The following is a 19,318-nucleotide window of genomic DNA, read 5'->3' as shown; positions in this document are numbered from 1 at the left end:
TCTGAAGTTATTGACAAAACTTGCACAGACTAAAGTAGAGTTGAGATTTCGCCATTAATTAGGTGAATAAAGGTGCTTTTGTTACACATTTTGTATATACTTTCTCCTTCTTTGACACTGTTGTATTCACTGATTGGAGGCAAATGCAATCCTGCTGGTAGTCAGAAACATTCTTTACGATTTCCATACCAAAAAAAGAGCAGGTCAGATTCTGGTAGATATTGCAATTTATTTAGCCTGTTTTTCTATATGCACAAGCTTCTTCAATGGTATTAATCATTTGTAAGCGATTGCTAAATTCTTCTAAGGAACTGTTTTCTAAGGATAGCTTATTTTCAACTATTTGCTTAGGTGCTGAACTTCTATCATAGAATCACAGAATCATAGAATCAGCTAGGTTGGAAAAGACCTACAGGATCATCCAGTCCAACCATCCACCTACCACCAATAACCCCACTAAACCATGTCTCTCAACACTATATCTAAATGTTTTTTGAACACCTCCAGGGACAGTGACTCAACCACCTCCCTGGGCAGCCCGTTCCAGCGCCTGAACACTCTTTGAGAACAGTAGTATTTCCTAATGTCCAGCCTAAATCTCCCCTGGCGCTACTTGAAGCCATTCCCCCTTGTCCTGTCACTAGTTACAAGAGAGAAGAGGCCGACCCCCAGCTCACTACAACCTCCCTTCAGGTAGTTATAGAGAGCGATAAGGTCTCCCCTGTGCCTCCTCTTCTCCAGACTGAACAATCCCAGCTCCCTCAGCCGCTCCTCATAAGGCCTGTGCTCCTGACCCCTCACCAGCTTCGTCGCCCTCCTCTGAACATGCTCCAGGGCCTCAATGTGTTTCTTGCAGTGAGGGGCCCAGAACTGGACACAGTACTCAAGGTGCAGCCTCACCAGTGCTGAGTACAGAGGGACAATTATTTCCCTACTCCTACTGGCAAGACTATTTCTGATACAAGCCAGGATGCCATTGGCCTTCTTGGCCACCTGGGCACACTGCTGGCTCATGCTCAGCCGAGCATCAACCAACACCCCCAGGTCCGTTTCCTCCACACAACCATCCAGCCACTCTGCCCCAAGCCTGTAGAGTTGCCTGGGGTTGTTGTGGCCGAAGTGCAGGACCTGGCACTTGGTCTTGTTGAACCTCATCCCGTTGGCTTCAGCCCACAGATCCAGCCTGTCCAGATCTCTCTGAAGGGCCTTGCTACCCCCAGGCAGATCGACACTTCCAGCCAGCTTGGTGTCGTCTGCAGACTTACTGAGGGTGCTCTCAATGCCCTCATCCAGGTCATCAATAAAGATATTGAAAGGACAGGCCCCAGCACTGACCCCTGGGGAACACCACTTGTGACCGGTCGCCAGCTGGATTTAACTCCACTCACCAAGTTGATTTTCTCAGCCCTCCGGTAATACAATTTGTTTGTTACTAGTTAGAAATTCAACATGCATTTTGTTGAGTACCAAGTGGATACTTGTTTAGTCTGGAGAAGAGGACGCTCTGGGAAGACCTTTTTGCTCTCTACAACAACCTGTGGCAAGGTGATGGTTAGCCTCTTCCCCTGCATAACTCCTGATAGGCTGACAAGGAATGGCCTCAAGTTGCACTGGGGAAGTTCAGGTTGGATATTACAAAAAATTTCTTCTCTAAAAGGGTGGTCAAGTGCTGGAATGGGCTGCCCAGGGAGGTGGTTGAGTCACTGTCCCTGGAGGTATTCAAGAAACATTTAGATGTGGTTTTGAGGGACATGGTTTAGTGGGGAAATATTGGTGGTAGGCCGACAGTTGGACTGGATGATGTCGGAGGCCTTTTCCGATCTTGGAGGTCTTTTCCAATCTTGGTGATTCTATGATTCTAACAAATAACTTATTTTCAGTTCAGTAAAATTCAGCTTTTAGATCTGAAGAACAAGTTCATGAGTGCCCAGGAACCCCCTGAATACACATGAAGAATGGCTAAGCTTTGACAAATAAAGCAACCTGCATTTAGTATTATCATTTATGAAAGTACTTCTGAACCCACATTTGTTTGTTTGTACTTTTGCTATCATTTGCCAGCTCTATAAACAAAAGATGTTTCCCACTGCAGACGTTCAACTCATTCTACTGTTTGCATTTCAATAGTACCTAAAACCCCCAACACAGATTACCAGCTAACACGCTGCCCCCAAAAAGCAAGTGTTTGTTCATCGCCCTGGTGTATGTCAGTCTCCAGATTTTTTATTTTTTTTTACACAGTATCTATTTATGTCAAAAAATACACATAAGCATTCACTAAACAGACACACAGAATTCAACCACTCATAACTGCTGACATTTTCAACTGCAGAAATCGTGGTCGACGTCTGGAAATTATCAATTTATATTAAATACCAAAAATGTGAATGAGCGGATAATTTATTCAGACTTTGTAAAAGAAAAAACTTTCCTTAAAAAAAAAAATGAACTCCAGTTTTCTCATCTAAAGATAAGGCTGCTTTTCTCTTTAATAAACATAATAAAATGGTGCAGACATTTTTATTCCCTATAAAAATATTTTACAGTAGAATTTTATACTTAATTTATTTGTAATAGCTTTACTGTTTTGCTCTTCCTTCTGGCTTTAAATTTTATGGCAGGTTTCATTTTGTAATTATAATTCTCCACTTTACATTACAAGTAAATCATTTAGAGCAGTTAATTTTACTGATGCTGTCATTATATAAGAAGTCAGAAACAAACACATTATTTTAATTACTCTTTAAGCACTTGGCATCTTCAGCACATTCGTATGAAAGTAAGTTGTCGGATGGATGCCCACACCATTTTACTTATTGATGTCATTTTTTCCTTGTATGTGTCTGTAATATAACTAACCAAATGATATCTGTTGTACAGATACAGGCTTGGTATTTCAACAGCTATTTACATCAATAGGCAAGTGCACAATGCAAACAAACAACTATTAAGATTGCAGAAAGTATCAACCTTGTAGAATGTCTTGTTTTATTATCATAGCTTGATGTTTATTTATTTTTTTAATACTATTATGTATTAAAGTTATGCTAGTGGAGTGATCTTTCTCTCATCCTTTAACAAAGTACTTACACTTTCCAAAAGGACTGACTTTGTATCATTATAGTAATTATTATCAGAAAAGCAGCAAAACAGTTTTCTTCACATTCTTTTTGACTGGTCCATCAAATACCACATTGACAAGGCAATAACAATTCAGAAGGCTGTGCTAGAGCAATAACAAAACTATAATACTTACATTTGCACATGTGGGGGCTGAAAACGTCCCTGGTTAATGTTGTAGAACGTGAAAGCCTGTGTGGGGTTGGAGCTGTACTCATCCACTTCAATTATGAGTCTACTGTGCTGATGCCTTCTAGCTGCCATAATGTGCGACTGGGCGAAAGCCATACTTGCACTGGGTAGCTCTGCTTTTTCAAGCGATCATATCTGCTATCTTCCTACATCGACGGAAGAAGACCATGGCATCTCCTTATCTAATCAGCACACCTCTCTTTGAAAAACCTAAAAGTAGATAGAAGAGATGGAGCATAACTGTTTGACAGTTAATCTGTTTAAGATTTGCTTTATTTATTACGAGATGAAGATCAAGGAGGGGGTAAGAAGGAAGATGCACAGCTCACAGAATTCATTACAAACCTTTTCAATTCAGCAATCTGATGAACATACTTTAGTTGAGGGCGGGAAGTGGGTGGGGGAAGTAAGCTTGCAACAGAATACAGGAGGCAACTTGCTCAAATATTTCAGACATTTAATACAGATCTAAAAGAGAATGGTGTGTCAAATATTAATGTCTCATCAACACATTTACTTTCTTTTCTTTTCTGATTGAATTGTTGAATATTTATACCCCATCTTCCTCGAAGAAAACCCCAAACCTGAAACTGAATACACATCTGTGCGTGACTAAAATGTGAGTTAATTAAAAAAATTCTTAAGAAAGACTATGCCATTTATTAATGGGATGCAATGCACATGGTTTTTCTTCACATCCCAAGGAACCAAACAAACTCAGCCTTCCACACACATGCTCCTGGTCCTGCAGCATCCTGAAGGACCTCCTGATATACATATGACAATCTCCCCACTTCAAACACAGTCTCTTCTTAGCACTAGCCCCAAAATCTGGATTCAATGGAAAAAAAAAAAAAAAGTGATTTGAAGGCTAACACACAGGTAAATGTTATTAAATATCAAATAGTAAAATCTAGAGAGGTTTTATGTTTGGGAATAAATTTTCTCTGAAGGTTACATACGTCTAGAACAACAGCACTGAAAATGGGTAGAGGAACTGCAAAGTGAAACCAAATGGAATGTAAAGAGTATCCCTTAGAAACAGCAGGAAGTAATTTAATTGTGAATTTTATTTCTCAGTTTTAATAAAAAATGGATTATAAGGAATACAGTTGGGTATTTTTGCAGTATAATGTTGTGTCCTTTTTAAAAGTTGTCTGCCTTAAATATTTACTTTCATGCAAGCAAGGGCTTTTTTTCCTCTAGCGAATATAAGTAATCTGCTTCAGAAGCTGTATTTCAAGAAAAGTTACGGTAGAATACAGCAATTCATCTGATATGAGCAGTTTCTGGAAAGCAGAACTACAAGTTTTTTATGTGACCTTGCTGATGTGCATTACTTCCATTCTGATGGGACCATTGCCAAGTGATGGATGAGGAAGGTCTCCATAGTCACTCAAAGTTTTAAAGCTATTTATAGGTACTTAGGTCTAATTCAGTTCCAGTGGGAGTCAAGCACCTAAGTATCTTCAAAAAAAACACGGCTTCAGTCCTTCTATCTACTGGAGATGTTAAGTGCTCCAAGAAGTGGAGGTGTATTTTTGTTTTGGGAAACCTTGTCCTTAGAAAACTGGAATGAGAGATTCAGCTTGTTTTTGTTACTTGCTGAATGGCTGCAAAATGATGACAACTGACTGTCGCTAACAACCTGCAGGAAAACTGAGAATAAAAAAGCAGATGCCCTCCCCTGGAAGTGAGTGAGGTAAAGAAATGGTAGAATAACAGCAAAGAAAAATTTGGATTTAAACACTCTCAGATGCTGTGCGCACGCTACAGAACAAGCAGCAGCACAATGGAATGTGCCAGAGCAGGGGGAGGGAAGGGAGGAACGATTCTTGTAAGAATAATCAAGTACAAATTGCAGCGCTTAGGAAATAAGAAATTATGATGGCAGATGTGAAGAATCCTCCCTGAGGAGCTTCTTGTATTAAATGAAGCATTTGTAAAGAAGTTTGAATGGGCATGGTCAGGCATTTTATAGGGGGTAAACTGTTCTTAGTGAACCTACTTGTGTTTGAAAGAAAACATTAGGACTGGCAACTTCTAGAAATAATCTCCAGTATGATTAATAATATACAACTCCACAGCTCTACGTGAGGATTTCAAATTACCTTAAAAAACACCATGTGTTTTATAATTCAAGGCTCATGCCCACTTTACACATAGCTGAACTGAAGCTGCAAAGGCATTAAGGCACTGCCTGGCAGGACCCAGAATCTCCCCTTGGCCTTTGGAAGCTCTCAGTGCCCAAAGCAGCTGAGACACGTTTTTTTAGCCTCCTGTTCGGTCCTGTCTTTTACAACTGCTCTCAAGTGATACGTCAAAGGAGAAGAGAAGCAGACGGATCCTGGCACCCCAATGCCCACTCTTAAGCTCTGCTTCCTCTTTCCAGGTAAGGGGAAATCAGCGCTTCTCAACACAAACTAACTCAAAATAACATTTTTTTCCACTTTCTTTGCAAATAAAAACTAAGCACGGCAAGTACACCACTGATATACCATTTAGTGCTGAAGAGTTTTTTTAAGCAGGGAATCAGTCCTTGCACATGGGAGAGCATGTGAATCACACCATTAGGCCAGCCTGTGAGGATGCTAGTCACAGACATTCAGCAAGAAGTTCACCACAAAAACATGTAGGAAATTGGAAGGCAACATGTCTCACTTAAGGGGGGAAAAAAAAAAAGAGATGCCGCAGCATTGCTGAGCCTTCTGCCAAATGACAGTCACCCATTGTCAACTCTGGACACATAAAAAGCATCTAAGACGAGGGGGGTAGAAAGAAAAAAGAGACAGATACTGCAATAAAAATAAGATAACTAGCAATTGCATGAATAGCTTATGCTAAACAAAAATCAAATACTGTAACACGCATAATCAGTAAGCATAATTCAATAGCAAGCTTCATTCAAGCTCATTTCAGAAACACACACAGATGTCTTTGAACCTTACCTTTCAGTCTAGGACTGCTTTCCTGCATAAGTGGTTGGCTGACTACGAACATTCTTGGTGTTCGACAGAACAAGCTGTCTCTTTCTAGCTTGACTGATAACTAGACTGACACCCATTACTCCCCTCTTTCTGTTTCCATTTCCAATAGTCCCCAAAATCATAAGTTTCTCTTCTTTTAATATTCTGAAATCTCTTTCTTGCCCAGAACAGGGCATAAAATGTAGCAGGGAAATAATTATCTGCTTCTCTAGTATGCAAGTTTTAAAATTTATATGCCCAGCATTACCAGCACAGAGCACTAAGACTCAAATCCCCACAGCAACAACATGCTAACCATCCTCTTCCCCCAGACTTATGGAGCTGCGGGATGTCTGCCAGAGAAAAACAGGGAAATGTAAAAAGGACTGCAAGAACATGAATACTAAAATAAATATCACAAACCTGGCTGTTAGAATCACAGACTGAGAAAAAGCTATTAAATCAGCTAAGCCATCTTCTTACTGATGTCAGCAATGTTCTCCGTACATCATCTTTCAGGTGCTTCCTTTAACATGTGCTCAAAGGCCTAATCCAAAGCACACTGTATACAATGGACACTGCTAGATTGCCTTCAGCAGGCTTTGCATCAGGCCATAAACTATATGGGTCACCATCTTTCCTGAGGAATTGCTGGACCAGGCAGGTGCTTCAATTCAGACATATTTAAGTCATTTGCTGAATTAAGTTCCCAAATAAAAAAAAAATTGTATTAAGATTTTTTTGCTTTTTCAGCCTGGAATTTCTAGTATAGCCAGCATATTTATTTTTACATGAACTCTCCAGCCTTTCTATGCATCCATTTTTTCCTTTTTTATTTTCCATTTCAATGTTTTATTTTAATCTCACTTCTTCACTCTCAAATTCTGTTTCGTTCTATGTTCATCCTCCAGCTCACTCTCTTGTCCACGGTCTCTCATCAGATCTTATTCCATCTTCTCCACTGCTATCACCTGCTCTTTGTCTCAAGTCTACAAGCAATACTAAGATTTCTTGACAATTATTCCAGCAATGGGATATAAGAATCTAGACTTAAAAACCACACAGCTCAAGCAGATGTCACTGAAACAATAAGAAATCCAGATAAAATACTGATGATGATGATGACATTGATGATAAGAACAAAGAAGCTACAAATTAAGGGATAAAACTCTGAAGGAGTTACCTGTTGAGCAAAGAACTTTGCCAGGTTACAAAAAATCTGGAGATCAAGAAGCTCAGCATAGCTGGAGCACATTACAGCAAGAAAGCTGAAGAGGAGTAGTTGCCAGATTTTGCATCAGCAACAGTGAGCTACCACGAAGAAAGAAGCTGGTACTAGGTCAGTGGCAGAGGCAGCTACAGAAAACACATTTTGTTCAGAGAGTCTGACGAGCTGGGATTTGGGGAGGCAATGAAGAAATAAAATGCAGTAGTAAAAAAAAAAGGCACCTTCATGCAGCTATAAAACACCAAAGCTATATTTTTTCAGGGAAAGCCAGTGAGACAACAGCAGTAAAATACCTTAACGAAGCACATGAGAGCTTGTGATAGACCACATAGTCACACATGTGCTTCATGTGCATATCACAGAATCGTAGAATGGTCTGAGGTGGAAAGGACCTTAAAGACCATCTAGTCCAACTCCCTGCCATGGGGACACCCTCCACTAGATACTGAATATGGGTAATCTTGGAAACTGGTAAGCAGAAACCCCTCCTAGAGCTCATCAGGAGTTCAGGTTGTCCCCTATACTGAGGGTAAACTGTTCATAGGCTGGCAGGTCATCCTCTACACAGAGAAGGCAGCTCTTTATTTAAAAAAAAAAAAAAAAAGGAGAAAAAAAAAGTGCCAGAGTATTCAGCAGTACCAATTGTCATAGTAACATTCTTAAAACCCCTGGTGTTTGGCTTTGTGATAACAAATTACTGTTGTTTATTTTTTGTTTTAACCCCACCCCCCCAACACAAACAGACTGTTACAGACTGTCCAGCAATAAGTGAACATAATGGAACCAGTAAAGTGATTACTATGAGAAACAGGCTGAAAACTATTCTTTTTTTTTTTTCCTGTTGAAAATATCCATTTCACATACTCCATACTAATCGATGGAATTAGGCTGCTATTTCCAGTTCTGTCACCAGAAAATGAATGCTGAAACAATCCTAAAAAGGCATTATTCTGTGGGAAAGGACGAGCCAAGCAAATCACTCTGGAGATAAAAGCTTTTCCAAAGTGATACACTCTCCTCTTCTTCTCTTCATTTTCTGAAACCAAATGCAAGTCCTGGCAAACAAAAACCACCAAGTCTTCCCTTAAGAGACCAGGCAGATTCACATGACAAATGAGGAATTTGTACGCTCTTAACACAATTGTGGACTTTGAAGTGAAGGAAGCATCATCACAGAGACACTTGTAGGTTTTAAGGTCAATCATGTCACTTCTACTGATGGGATTATTAGGCTTTCTAAATGAATGATTTGTTGTACCAATTCCATTTAAAAAGCAAACAAGTGAAAGTGCGATGTATTAAAGTGAAATGTGCACCTATAAGCCTCTTTTCCCCAAGGCAACTGCGTTACGTACACGTAATTTGTGACAATGAGTATTAAACAATATTTTAAAAACCAACATATTCCTCAAGGATATCTGAATTGTCATTTCATAATCTGTAGTGTCATTTATGGTGCCTACAACCCTTACCAGCTTCCCAGAGTTCTACGTCATGAACACAGGCAGCTGGAAATCCTGCTTGGCAAGCTAGCCCCACCTAGGCTACAGAAGCAGGACAGAATTTGAGAATGTTAGTTTTCCTAAACATCAGTTTAGCTCTGGTGCATTGTGCCAAGGTGACAGCCCTCAAGCCTCCGGACCTCAATCCACGGCACACACAGAGGCCTGGCATGAGGCCCTAGGCTGCCTTTGTGCCTCCGACCTGCTCACTAGAGACCATCACTTAAGGGCAGTGCCCACATCACAGTCACATGTTCCAAGAAATCTCTGCTGTTAAGCAGCAAATAAACATACACATTAGGGTGAGTTCTGTAGAGCAGGTTTATCGCCACAGTAAAAGTGGAACAAGCTCACCAGTTTGTTCTGTGAGGGCCCTGAGGTGGCAAAATACATTGCTTCATCTGCTTCTCAGGGCACAACATGTAGGGATATCGATTGATGTGTGTGCTGTTGTCTTAAGGTCAAGAATCTGAACAAAACCTTTAAAAAGCCTCTTTACTATGGCTCACCTGTTACCTAGAGCACTTATGTTCTGCTACACTCTGGCCCTCATTTTCAAAAACTTTTTCTTATGTTGTATCTTTAATGGATCGACATCCTAAGCATCCTGCCTTCCAGTTTCAGCTCTCTTCAGAAGACAGGTAAAGAAGCTAAATCGTCTCCATCATTTATTAAGGGGACCCTTTGGACCATCTTTTTAAAAAACACATCTGAGATGGTTTTCTGCACTAGTGAACCAAAATTTGCTAGCTGTTATCAAATAATACTCAGTTCTGTGACTGTATCTTTTCACCAGATGTCAGAGTTACTCCCAGATAAATAACCAGAAAGAGCAGGCATAATTCTCATTTACCTGTATGCCTCAAAATCCTACCAACTTCAATGAGAAGAAACACACAATCTATCAAATCTTGTATTTCATCTGTCAAAGAATGCTTCAGTGTCTCTTCATTTATACCATCTATTTTTTAACTGCAGATCTACAAGTTACAGAGCAACCTGTTTTGTAATGTGAAAAGATCCGCTGACTTAAATAAGACCTTTTATTTCTCTGTAATTATAATTACCTTAACATGCATTAGGAAAATAAATCCCCCCAAGTTATCTCTCACCATGTAAAAACACATTGTTCTTCTTTGCTGATTACAATGACCTGTCAAACACAGCATGACAACATTCGTCACTGAAATTAACTTTTACTTCAAATTAGTTTTCTTCCATTGCTCTCAAGCACAAGTATTATACACATTTCTCTCATTACTTTATAAATAAAAAACACTATTTGTTAGTATTTGTTAGCTTTAACTGTCATGCAAATATTTTATAGACATAGCAAGTAGGAAATGAGATAATTTGTCTTTTGGAACTGTGCCCTTACATTCACTTCTTTGGAGTTTCATCAAAAGGAATATTGTATCTACGGCAAAGTTCTGACCTGGCACCCAGAAAAAGAGATGGATGAGTTCAGAAAACACCAAAATTTGCCTATGAAATTTAATTCTGTGTTCATTTAAAACAATTATCACTATAAAACCTTCTTAGCTTGTCCTATTTTGAATGATGATTATATGAGTTAAAATTACTTTTTCTAATTCACTTAACTAGGTTCACAAAACCACAATGATTGAGTGTTCGATTTATGAAAATTTTTATTTTATTTTGGATTATCAGGAGTATCATTTTCTGAACCAAGTTCTCATTCATGCAAATAACAGTTAATTTATTCAATAAAATAAAAAAAACACTAATAACAAGGGTTTGTCTTTTTCTTAAACTTTCACTTTACAATACACCAAATACATTTTAAACACTGCAATACTCTAAGATCTACAAACAGACTGAACATTTGCCACGGCTAAATGCTTCACCGTAAACCAACATACAATGTTGCCTGAACGTATAAAACGTCACATTTGGATAAAATATTTACATGGATACGTTTTTCTTACGGAAAATCAAATCTTTTCCCTGAAAAATATTCTGTTGCGCTCAATGTTGCCTCTATTTATCCCAAAATATCTGCCAACATAGCTTACCTATATAAGTAATTATCGCTAAGGAAGGAAATTTTAAATAAATATATCTAAGAGCCACAAAACTCATTCCTCACTCTAAAAAATTAGCCTTCATCTCCAGTAGTATTTCAAAATCTGCTATGCTGCTGAAGATCCTTCTAAGTCCCAAAAGACAATAGTCATCTTAATGAAAAAAAAAAAAAATAGCTAAAATACAGGTTATCTGGGAAAAATTACCAAAAATAGACCTTCCAATAGGAGTAAACTAAGATTGCAGTGCTTTGATTCCACATTTCAGTCTACAATTTGGGTATGTCATCTGATGAAGCTCTTGAATCTCTTAAAATATTTGCTTAGAAAATGAATATACAAGTACTGAAACATAATATATTTAAGAAGGCAGAGTTTGGTTTAAATTTGCAAGTGAAAAACTTTGTTCCATTCCTTTACTCTTTTGTGAGAACTGGCCTAACATTAATTTCCTAGCCTTTATCTGGACAAGCACCACCAGGTCAAATCCAAGTTACTTGTGCCACAGAATTTATCCAAACTAATTTCAGTGGAAATAGCATATAAATGCATAGAATTTAGTTGATTGGGTCATTCTCACCTGAGGGCAGAATAAATCCATGTGATTTAGCCTGTTTGCTCTGATACCAGTACTTTATCAGAATATGACAAAGCCTAATACTAAATGCCCAGCAGTCAGTTCAGGTCATTTTAAAGCAAGCACTCAAAATCAGGGTCTTCCACCAGCAGGGTTAGCCCATGGGTCAGCAATGCACAGTGCAGGTACTAGGGTGGCTGAGGACAGAAGTAGCAGACAGCAAAACAGGCAGTAACTCCCACATTCTGAAAGCAGCCACAACTAGAGCTGCTGCTTCACACAAAGGCATGTTGATGCCGGCAGGACAGCTCACAGGGTCTTCCCTTTTTGTCAAGCAGCACTGCTCAGCTTTGGATAAATTTGTTGCCAACATTTGCCTCCAATTTCAGGAAAAAAATCTCACACTAAACACTCTTGAAAGGTTGCTGATCTCTATGTCTATACACAAGAATAAGAAAATAAAAGTTGCCAATCTAATACATGTAGCTGAAGATGAATGAAATGCCGGAGTACAAGCAAGCAAACTCATGTAAATCAGAACATACAACAGCTTACATGTAAATATACCTATAGTGATATTACTTTTAGGATAATTTTATTAAAAGGAATCAAGAAATCTTTTTAACAGCTTTATATACTATGTATATATATCTATATATATATATTCAGACACAGAACTTTGAAAATTAAGTGGATCGTCCTATTATTTTCACTGTTCCCACCTTTCAATCCTTTAGCTGCATTTATTTAGTTGAAATCCTTCATGTCATCTGACTAACGTCCAGGGACAGTGTCAGCAGGTTTGCCCTGTTTATTTTTCCAGGTATCCTCCTCGGGACTGATAAGGAAAAAATGACTCAGAAGTTGGACCATTCGCTCCTTGTACGCATGAGGTCATGCCCACAGAGAGCCCACCTCCAAGCTCCACAGGAAACTGAGACAAAGATAACTAAATCTCTTCCTTCAAGGAAAGGGGTAATACAGAAGCCCCAGGTACACAGTTCTGAGGCAGAGTGCTGGAGATCAGGCAGACCCAGTCCTACAGCGCCTTTCTCACAACAGAATGCTGCAAATCAGTGCTCTCCCTAAAACGGAAGGGGCTATTTGTGAGAGAAACAAAAATCAGAACACCTACACTGAGACGGCACACCCACAGTACTTCACTCCAGTTTTGCTAACTCAGGTGGAAGCTCTCACACTGCAAAATGCTGGACCAGCTGCTGCTGAACTGTGGCTCCAAGCCATACACACAGTACATCACCTCGTTTGCTGGCTTTTTGAAAAACTCTTTTGACAATTTTATTTGGACGGACTACAAATCTTCATTTGACCCAAAAGATGCTAAAACACAGCCAAGTGTTCCAGTGGTGAAAAGTAAAAAAGTAAAAGTAGCTGACAGTAGCTGGGTTTTAATCCATCCCATTCTCCTTCCAGTAGGCAAGGTATCTTGAACTTTTACCAAAACCTACTCACACTAGGGATTCAGTACATGTGTTGAGGGAAAAACTGAGATATATCTCAGAATAGCGATACTGTGAAGATAAGCTCTGAACAATAAATTTTTGGTTTACCACAAAACCAGAAGGAAGGCTGTCACATAAACAAACCATAATACCAGTATTATCATTTATTGTTACACAAGTGTCCACAGACCAACTGAAATCCAAGAACAAACTATGCTAGGCACTGTACAATCAAACAGCAGCAAAAAGCTTCTGCCCCAAAGAGATTACAGTCTACCAAAATTCAACAAAGGATGTGGGACAAAAATAATACAGCAATGCAGGAAAAAAAAATGATCAAGGCAACAACAGAACATTACGTTCTTTCCATTTACTTCTGCAGAAAATGAAAAAATAAGCAGGATTAGCGTCACAAAAGACAAAAGAGAAAAGATGATAAAGCAGGTGAGAGGAGGAAAAAAGATAAGGAAGGAAGTGTCATGCGGGGTGTTTGAGCCATAGAGAACGCAAAGCAAAGCGACTACGAGAGCTGGCAAACAGGGAGCTTGAGCAAAACAGCCAATTAGGATAAGGCAAAGAAAAAACAGTGAAATATATCAGAAATCATTGGTCTCTTTCGTATGCTGCTTCTACAGCTGCTCTGCCAGCTTCAGTCCTTGGCTGAATGGCAAGACCCTTACCTCTTGTAAAGGAAGCTGGACTACCAGTACAGTAGATAAACTGAACTTAAAAGGTCAGGAGAGTATGCTGCATCAAAATAGCTTTCAAAGAAAGTCATATATGTTTAATATAGTAATCTTATTAGCAGAAATGTATAAACTAAAAAGATATAATCAGTACGGGACAAATACTTAAAACTGGAATGTATTATATGTATGTATTACATATAACTTCTACTCCCATGGTAAATAACAGTATTTTAAATAGTAATTGAATGGATAATGCTAAGCATTTTGTATTTAGGTTAGTGTAACCAAGAACGAATCAGCCACAACTGCAAGTTAATACGTATACAGCATGATGGTTATTTGTTATTCCTAATATAATTTCCACTGCCACTTCAAATCACAGCAAAACTGTCACACTTGTTGACAGTTTAAACAATGAGGTCAAGCAGTGAGCAGTCACAGAGAATGAACTGCTTCACCCGCTGGAGGTGGTCACTGTAGAAGCAGGTGAATAGTCATTACGCTAAGAGCTCTGCTCCTTTTTGCAATGTGTCTTACACTGGACTGTCATTCTGTAACCTTAGCCAGGCATTACATCCACAAGTATTTTTATTTATAATAATATTAGCCTCTAAGGATGACCTTCTAAGAGGAAGTCACAGAATAACAGTCCAGCGACCTTAAAGGACCCCCCCCTCCACACACACACGTTAATAACCTTGCTTATATTTTGAATCTAACTTGGAAGATTCAGGATTGAAACAGGAACATGTATTTAAGTTAGAAATAACAATTAGAGACCATATCACTTTCAGACACTCCCAGGCAGACCCAACTGACCCACAGACAATGTTCACAAAACCCAACCTGGCGTACATGCAAATTACAGTTTCCACCACTATACTCGGGTCTTCTCGGGAGACCTCAAACTGTACATTTTAACAGTCCAATACATCTTAATGTAACAGTACCATGTGGAAAGACTCTTTCCTCAGATTGTTTTACATATCCTCTCTGAATCTGGCTGCTTGCAATTCTCTGAAATAAGGTTTAACAGGAATCAAATGAACTGCAGGGAATTACTACTGTGTGTATTAATCATTTGAGATGAAAACATACACAAAAATACTGAAATCCTCAAATTTAAACTCACTTTTTAATTCACTTTTTGATATTGTCTGCAAGAAGAAACCATCTGCATAATCAGTTAAGTGGTCACCTAGTTCTAAGGGATTTGAGCTTCCTCATAGTTCAGTGGTAAAACTCTAGCTGACTTAAAAAACAGAAACCTTTCCATATACCTCTGCATGTTCTACTGCAGTAGAGAAGGGCTCATTCCTATGTAACTCTTCAGGTGAGAGGGACTGCATCTGAAGCAGCAGATCTGATTGTATTCCTTTCCTAGAAGGACATAATCTGGACTTTTTCCCTAATTCTTTACAATGAATATGGTTATATAAATATGATCACAAACAATGCTATAATCATTAACTCAAGAAGCAGAAACATCAGTGTCAGAACAGGCAACATATTCCAAATCAGAACTCTGGTCCGCTTTACATTCCTGCTGACAGTTCCTGTAATGAGCACACAGCATTAAAGAAAAACCATGACCTGTTTATACAAAGATCAGAGCGCCAGTTTTATCTGTGCATTCTCTCGTGTCGTTTGTTGCTTGGTATCACAAACTAATACCAAAGCATCCTATAATAACACCTTAACAGGTTTTCACACAGGGCACAAAGGGTTTGCTCTAGTCTAACAGGAACAATTGTTTATCTTTAACACAGGCACTTTTCTTCATGCGAATCTGTACAGGTATTCACAGCAGTTACAATGCTTTAAATTAGACTGAAGGAAAGCACAGAGGAGAGACGACGGAGAATGGTGTACAAGCAAGAAATTTTAAGATTTTTCTGTCTCAGATAGCCTGAGACAATGAAGGAAACCAGAAGAGCAAAGCTAGAACTGTTTAAACACGCCACTTAAATTGTGTCTAACGATTACTATCAATCAACACATCTATATAACATACATGGAATAGCCATCACATTTAATAATTAAAAAATCATCTGCAAAATAAAAAATACCTACCTACACTGCCAGCAAATTTACATCACGGCGCAATTTAACATGCGCAGGTCCAGCACACATTACAGTCCTGTAATGACTACTTAATAATCTTCTCAAAAGATGCACTCATTTTGGTAGCCAAATCCCAACCATACACATTTTCAGTGTAGTCTTGCATTTTAATATCTACTGCTACTCTCTTGAGAAACTGAGCTCACTTCATCAGGGGCTTATCACAAAGTTTAATAATCTTGCCCAGTTATCAGTTTATCCAGAATAACCAAAGCTCCTTTGCTCTACAGTCTAAATTACATACTAAATTCATTAGGTGTTAACTGAAGTTGAAGTGGTTATCAATACCGGACATTGTCAGCAGATCTTTTAATGATGGTATTATCAAGATATAGATGGTGCAGGGAGAAATCTTCAGCTATTGATCATTTGCCAAAGAGAACGGAAGGTCTGAAACCTGCCTGCTTTCTGCATGTTTCCCATCCTTATCTCCTACGTTGGCCATGCACAAATATATGTATTTAAAAATGTATTCCACGCTGCCTACCCCAACGTGCAAAACACAGAAATGCAGGCATAAAGAAAACAGTGAAATATATTAACAGCAATGAACCCCCTACCTAACCCTCTTCAATCTTCTATTTTCTCCCCGCTCTGCTACTCGGAGCGTGCCGGGTACCAAACAGCAGCGCGATGCACGACACGAAGATCAGCACGAATTCTGAGCAACTTACTGAACGCTCTGCTCCCGGAACAAAACTTTGGAGGTCACCAGATCCTCTCCTACCACCGAGCAAAGTTCTGCCGCTCCCACCGCCCCTTCCCCGGGCCGAGCTGCCGCACCCGGTGCTCCGGGGCTCCCTCTGGGCCGTCCGTGCCCTCGCACCTGCCCGGGGCCGCCGGAGCTGCCCTCCCTCCGCCCGCGGCTCGCAGCCTCCGCGGGAACTCGCTAACAAAGTAACTTCCCGACGGGAGGGCGGGCAGCAGCGCGGCCGCTTCCCCCGCAGCCCCGCGGCCGGAGAGAGGCGGCGGCGGGCGGGCAGCGCTCCGCTCGGCGGCTGACAGCCTGGGTTTACCTTCGCACACCCCTTCCTCCGGCCCGGCGGAAGGCGAGCGGCGGCAGAGCGGCATGGAGGCAGGGCGCGGGGAGCTGCGGGGCGCTTCCCTCCGCCTCTCGGCAGCCCCTGCTCCTCAGAAAGCCCTTCCCCCTGCCGGACTGCCTCACTCTCTCCGGCTTTGGGGCACACGTATATATTTTTTAAGGAGCGCGGAGAAGCCGCGGGGAGGCTCGGCTGGGAGAGGCAAAGCCCTGACGCGCTTGGGGGTGGGCAGGCGGGGGGATCCAGATCCTGGCACGGCCGCGCACGCACACCCATCCCCCCTCTCCGCGGTCCCCAGCCGGGGAAGGCAGCGCCGAGCCTCGAACCCCACCACCCCCAGCCGACCCCGCCGCGGGGAGCGGGCCCTGTGCCGTGCCCCCGCCCCGAGCCGCGAGCAGACCCCGCCCGGAGCCCTCCCCGCTCCCACCCCGTGGGGCAGGGGCGCTCCCCAGAGCACTTACCCTGCCCGCCAGAGCTGCTCTGAAACCGCAGGATTTTGTGCGAGTGCCCGTCTCGTTCTCCGGGAGCCCAGCCTCCCCTCCCCCTCGCCTCCCCTCCCCCGCCTCCCCCACCTCCTTTGGGGGGCCAGGATTCCCCCACCGCCGGCCCTCCCCTCCTCTCCGCCCGCCCGGGGAGCCCCGCGCCGCCGGAGCGCCGAGCGGCCGCGGCCCGGCCCGTGGCCAGAGCTGCCCCGGCCGGGCACAGGGCCCGCGGTGCGCCATGGCCCCCGGCCGGGGCCGGGACGAGCTGCTGGCCCGCCCCCGCGCCCCTACACCCTCCGCCCGAGGGTCTCGCTGGAGCAGCCAGCGGGGCGGGGGATGCAGCCCCCGGGGACCGGGGGACAGGCGGGGGCCACCCCCGCGTCCCCTCATTCCGCAGGGGGAAGTTCATCGGGGTGTCCGCCTGCAGCCAGGCCGTGCCACAACGGCCGTGAGGCGGAGAGCGGGCGGGCGTGAGGCGGGGGCGGGCGGCCGTGGGGGGCCGTTGCCCCTTTACCGCAGCCCTCCTCACGGTGGCCGGGGTTTCCCCCTCCGCCTCCCGCTTTGGGGTCGGGGGAGCCGCTCCCCGTCACGGCACAGGGCGGGGGGCTGGGAGATGTTAGTGGGGCAGCGGGAACTCGGGGGTGCGAGGGGAAGGCCCCTTTCCTGCCCGCTCCCGGTGTGACTCCCGGGGGCACCGAGCGTGCACGGCTTCTGTGAGTTTCAAAATCAGGCCATGATCATCGAATCATAAATATATAATATTACACTCCTATGATATTATGAGTAGAGAGCAGGAGAGTTAAACGCATACATCGAGGAGAGGCAAATTACATGTAAAGGGCTTTACTGCACAGTCGTCAAGTGATTCTGAAATGAAATATTTTAAAATCCCTCCAAGAATAAATTTAATTCCTGCGCGCCTGTTCCTGTTTCACCTAGCAGGCAAGGAATCGTGCTGGATGGCCAGCAACAATTAGAGAGCTACATCTGCTTTTAGCTCACACAGTGACTTTATCACTTGATAGAACAGTCCTTGAAAAAATGGCGTGCTGGAAAACATCCATTCCTTAAAAGAGAACTGGGATTTGGGCATTTGTTCTGTGTCAGAATGAAACAGACAGCATTAGAGGGTTGTTTTTTTTTTTTCTGAAAGAAAAAAAGAGGGGATGCATCTCAGACCAGCCCAGTAGTGAAATAATTTCCAAAGCAGAGGCCATACTGGAGCACAGGGCTCTCACAGGGGGCGAGTACCTCTGCTACCCACTGAGCTATATTCTGCTCTAGAGAGATGAGGCCAGTCTGTGCCAGAAACGGAAAAATTGGACCTGAGAACCCTCCCTCACCATTTCTGTTACTGGCAAAACGTATTTATCTTGAAATTTTGCATTTTCACATGTCAGCGTTTTTACAACAATATAAATGTGCTTGAAAATTTTTTGATCAGCCTAATGGTTAGGGCCTATTAGAAGCTGCAGAACATATTCACAATAAATTCACTTATTCAGATGCATGAATAGAAGCTTAGAAAAGTAATTACAGGCACCCGTTTTTGGAAATCTAGAGGCTGCATGGGTTCCCCATGAGAAATAGGAGTAATAAATTTCTTAAAAAAAAATGTGCTAAGTGTCGCTCTTTTTTATTTTTGTCTTTAATATTAACATTGTTGATGTTTCAGATACTGTAGAGATGGCTTGAAGTAAAACCTTCATTTTAGTTATTGTTTAAGAGAACAAGTGGAAAAAATGGTGTTAGTAATTTAGATATTTTACTTTTAAAATTTTTAGTTGCCTAAGAGTAACTGATTTTCCTTTTTTTGGTGAATATGTATACATAAATTTGCAGCTGATTGTTATTAACAAGTCTGGCTATTTTGATTCTTCTTCAGCTAAG

At 41.8% G+C, this 19,318-nt stretch overlaps 1 protein-coding gene across 8 annotated transcripts in view; it reads right to left on the bottom strand.

Moving 5' to 3' along the window:
- The window catches only part of MPPED1 (metallophosphoesterase domain containing 1), a 65,119-nt gene extending 47,609 nt beyond the window's left edge, over positions 1-17,510 (bottom strand). For 3 of the 8 annotated variants that reach the window (XR_002437267.1, XR_002437272.1, XM_021392621.1), the window contains exons 1-3: positions 17,408-17,510; positions 3,658-3,780; positions 3,257-3,522 (exon numbers count right to left, since the gene is read on the bottom strand). Coding sequence is in view for 6 of the 8 variants with exons in the window: in XM_021392621.1 (XP_021248296.1) it covers positions 3,257-3,408 (152 nt within the window). In the remaining 2 variants the exon portion in view is untranslated. The other 5 variants (XM_021392632.1, XM_021392630.1, XM_021392625.1 and 2 more) reach the window with 5 other exon arrangements.

This window comes from Numida meleagris, chromosome 1, assembly GCF_002078875.1.
Source record: "Numida meleagris isolate 19003 breed g44 Domestic line chromosome 1, NumMel1.0, whole genome shotgun sequence".
Lineage (NCBI taxonomy): Eukaryota > Metazoa > Chordata > Aves > Galliformes > Numididae > Numida > Numida meleagris.
The sequence above is the reverse complement of the archived record's forward strand: the minus strand, read 5'-3'. Positions and strand labels throughout refer to the sequence as shown.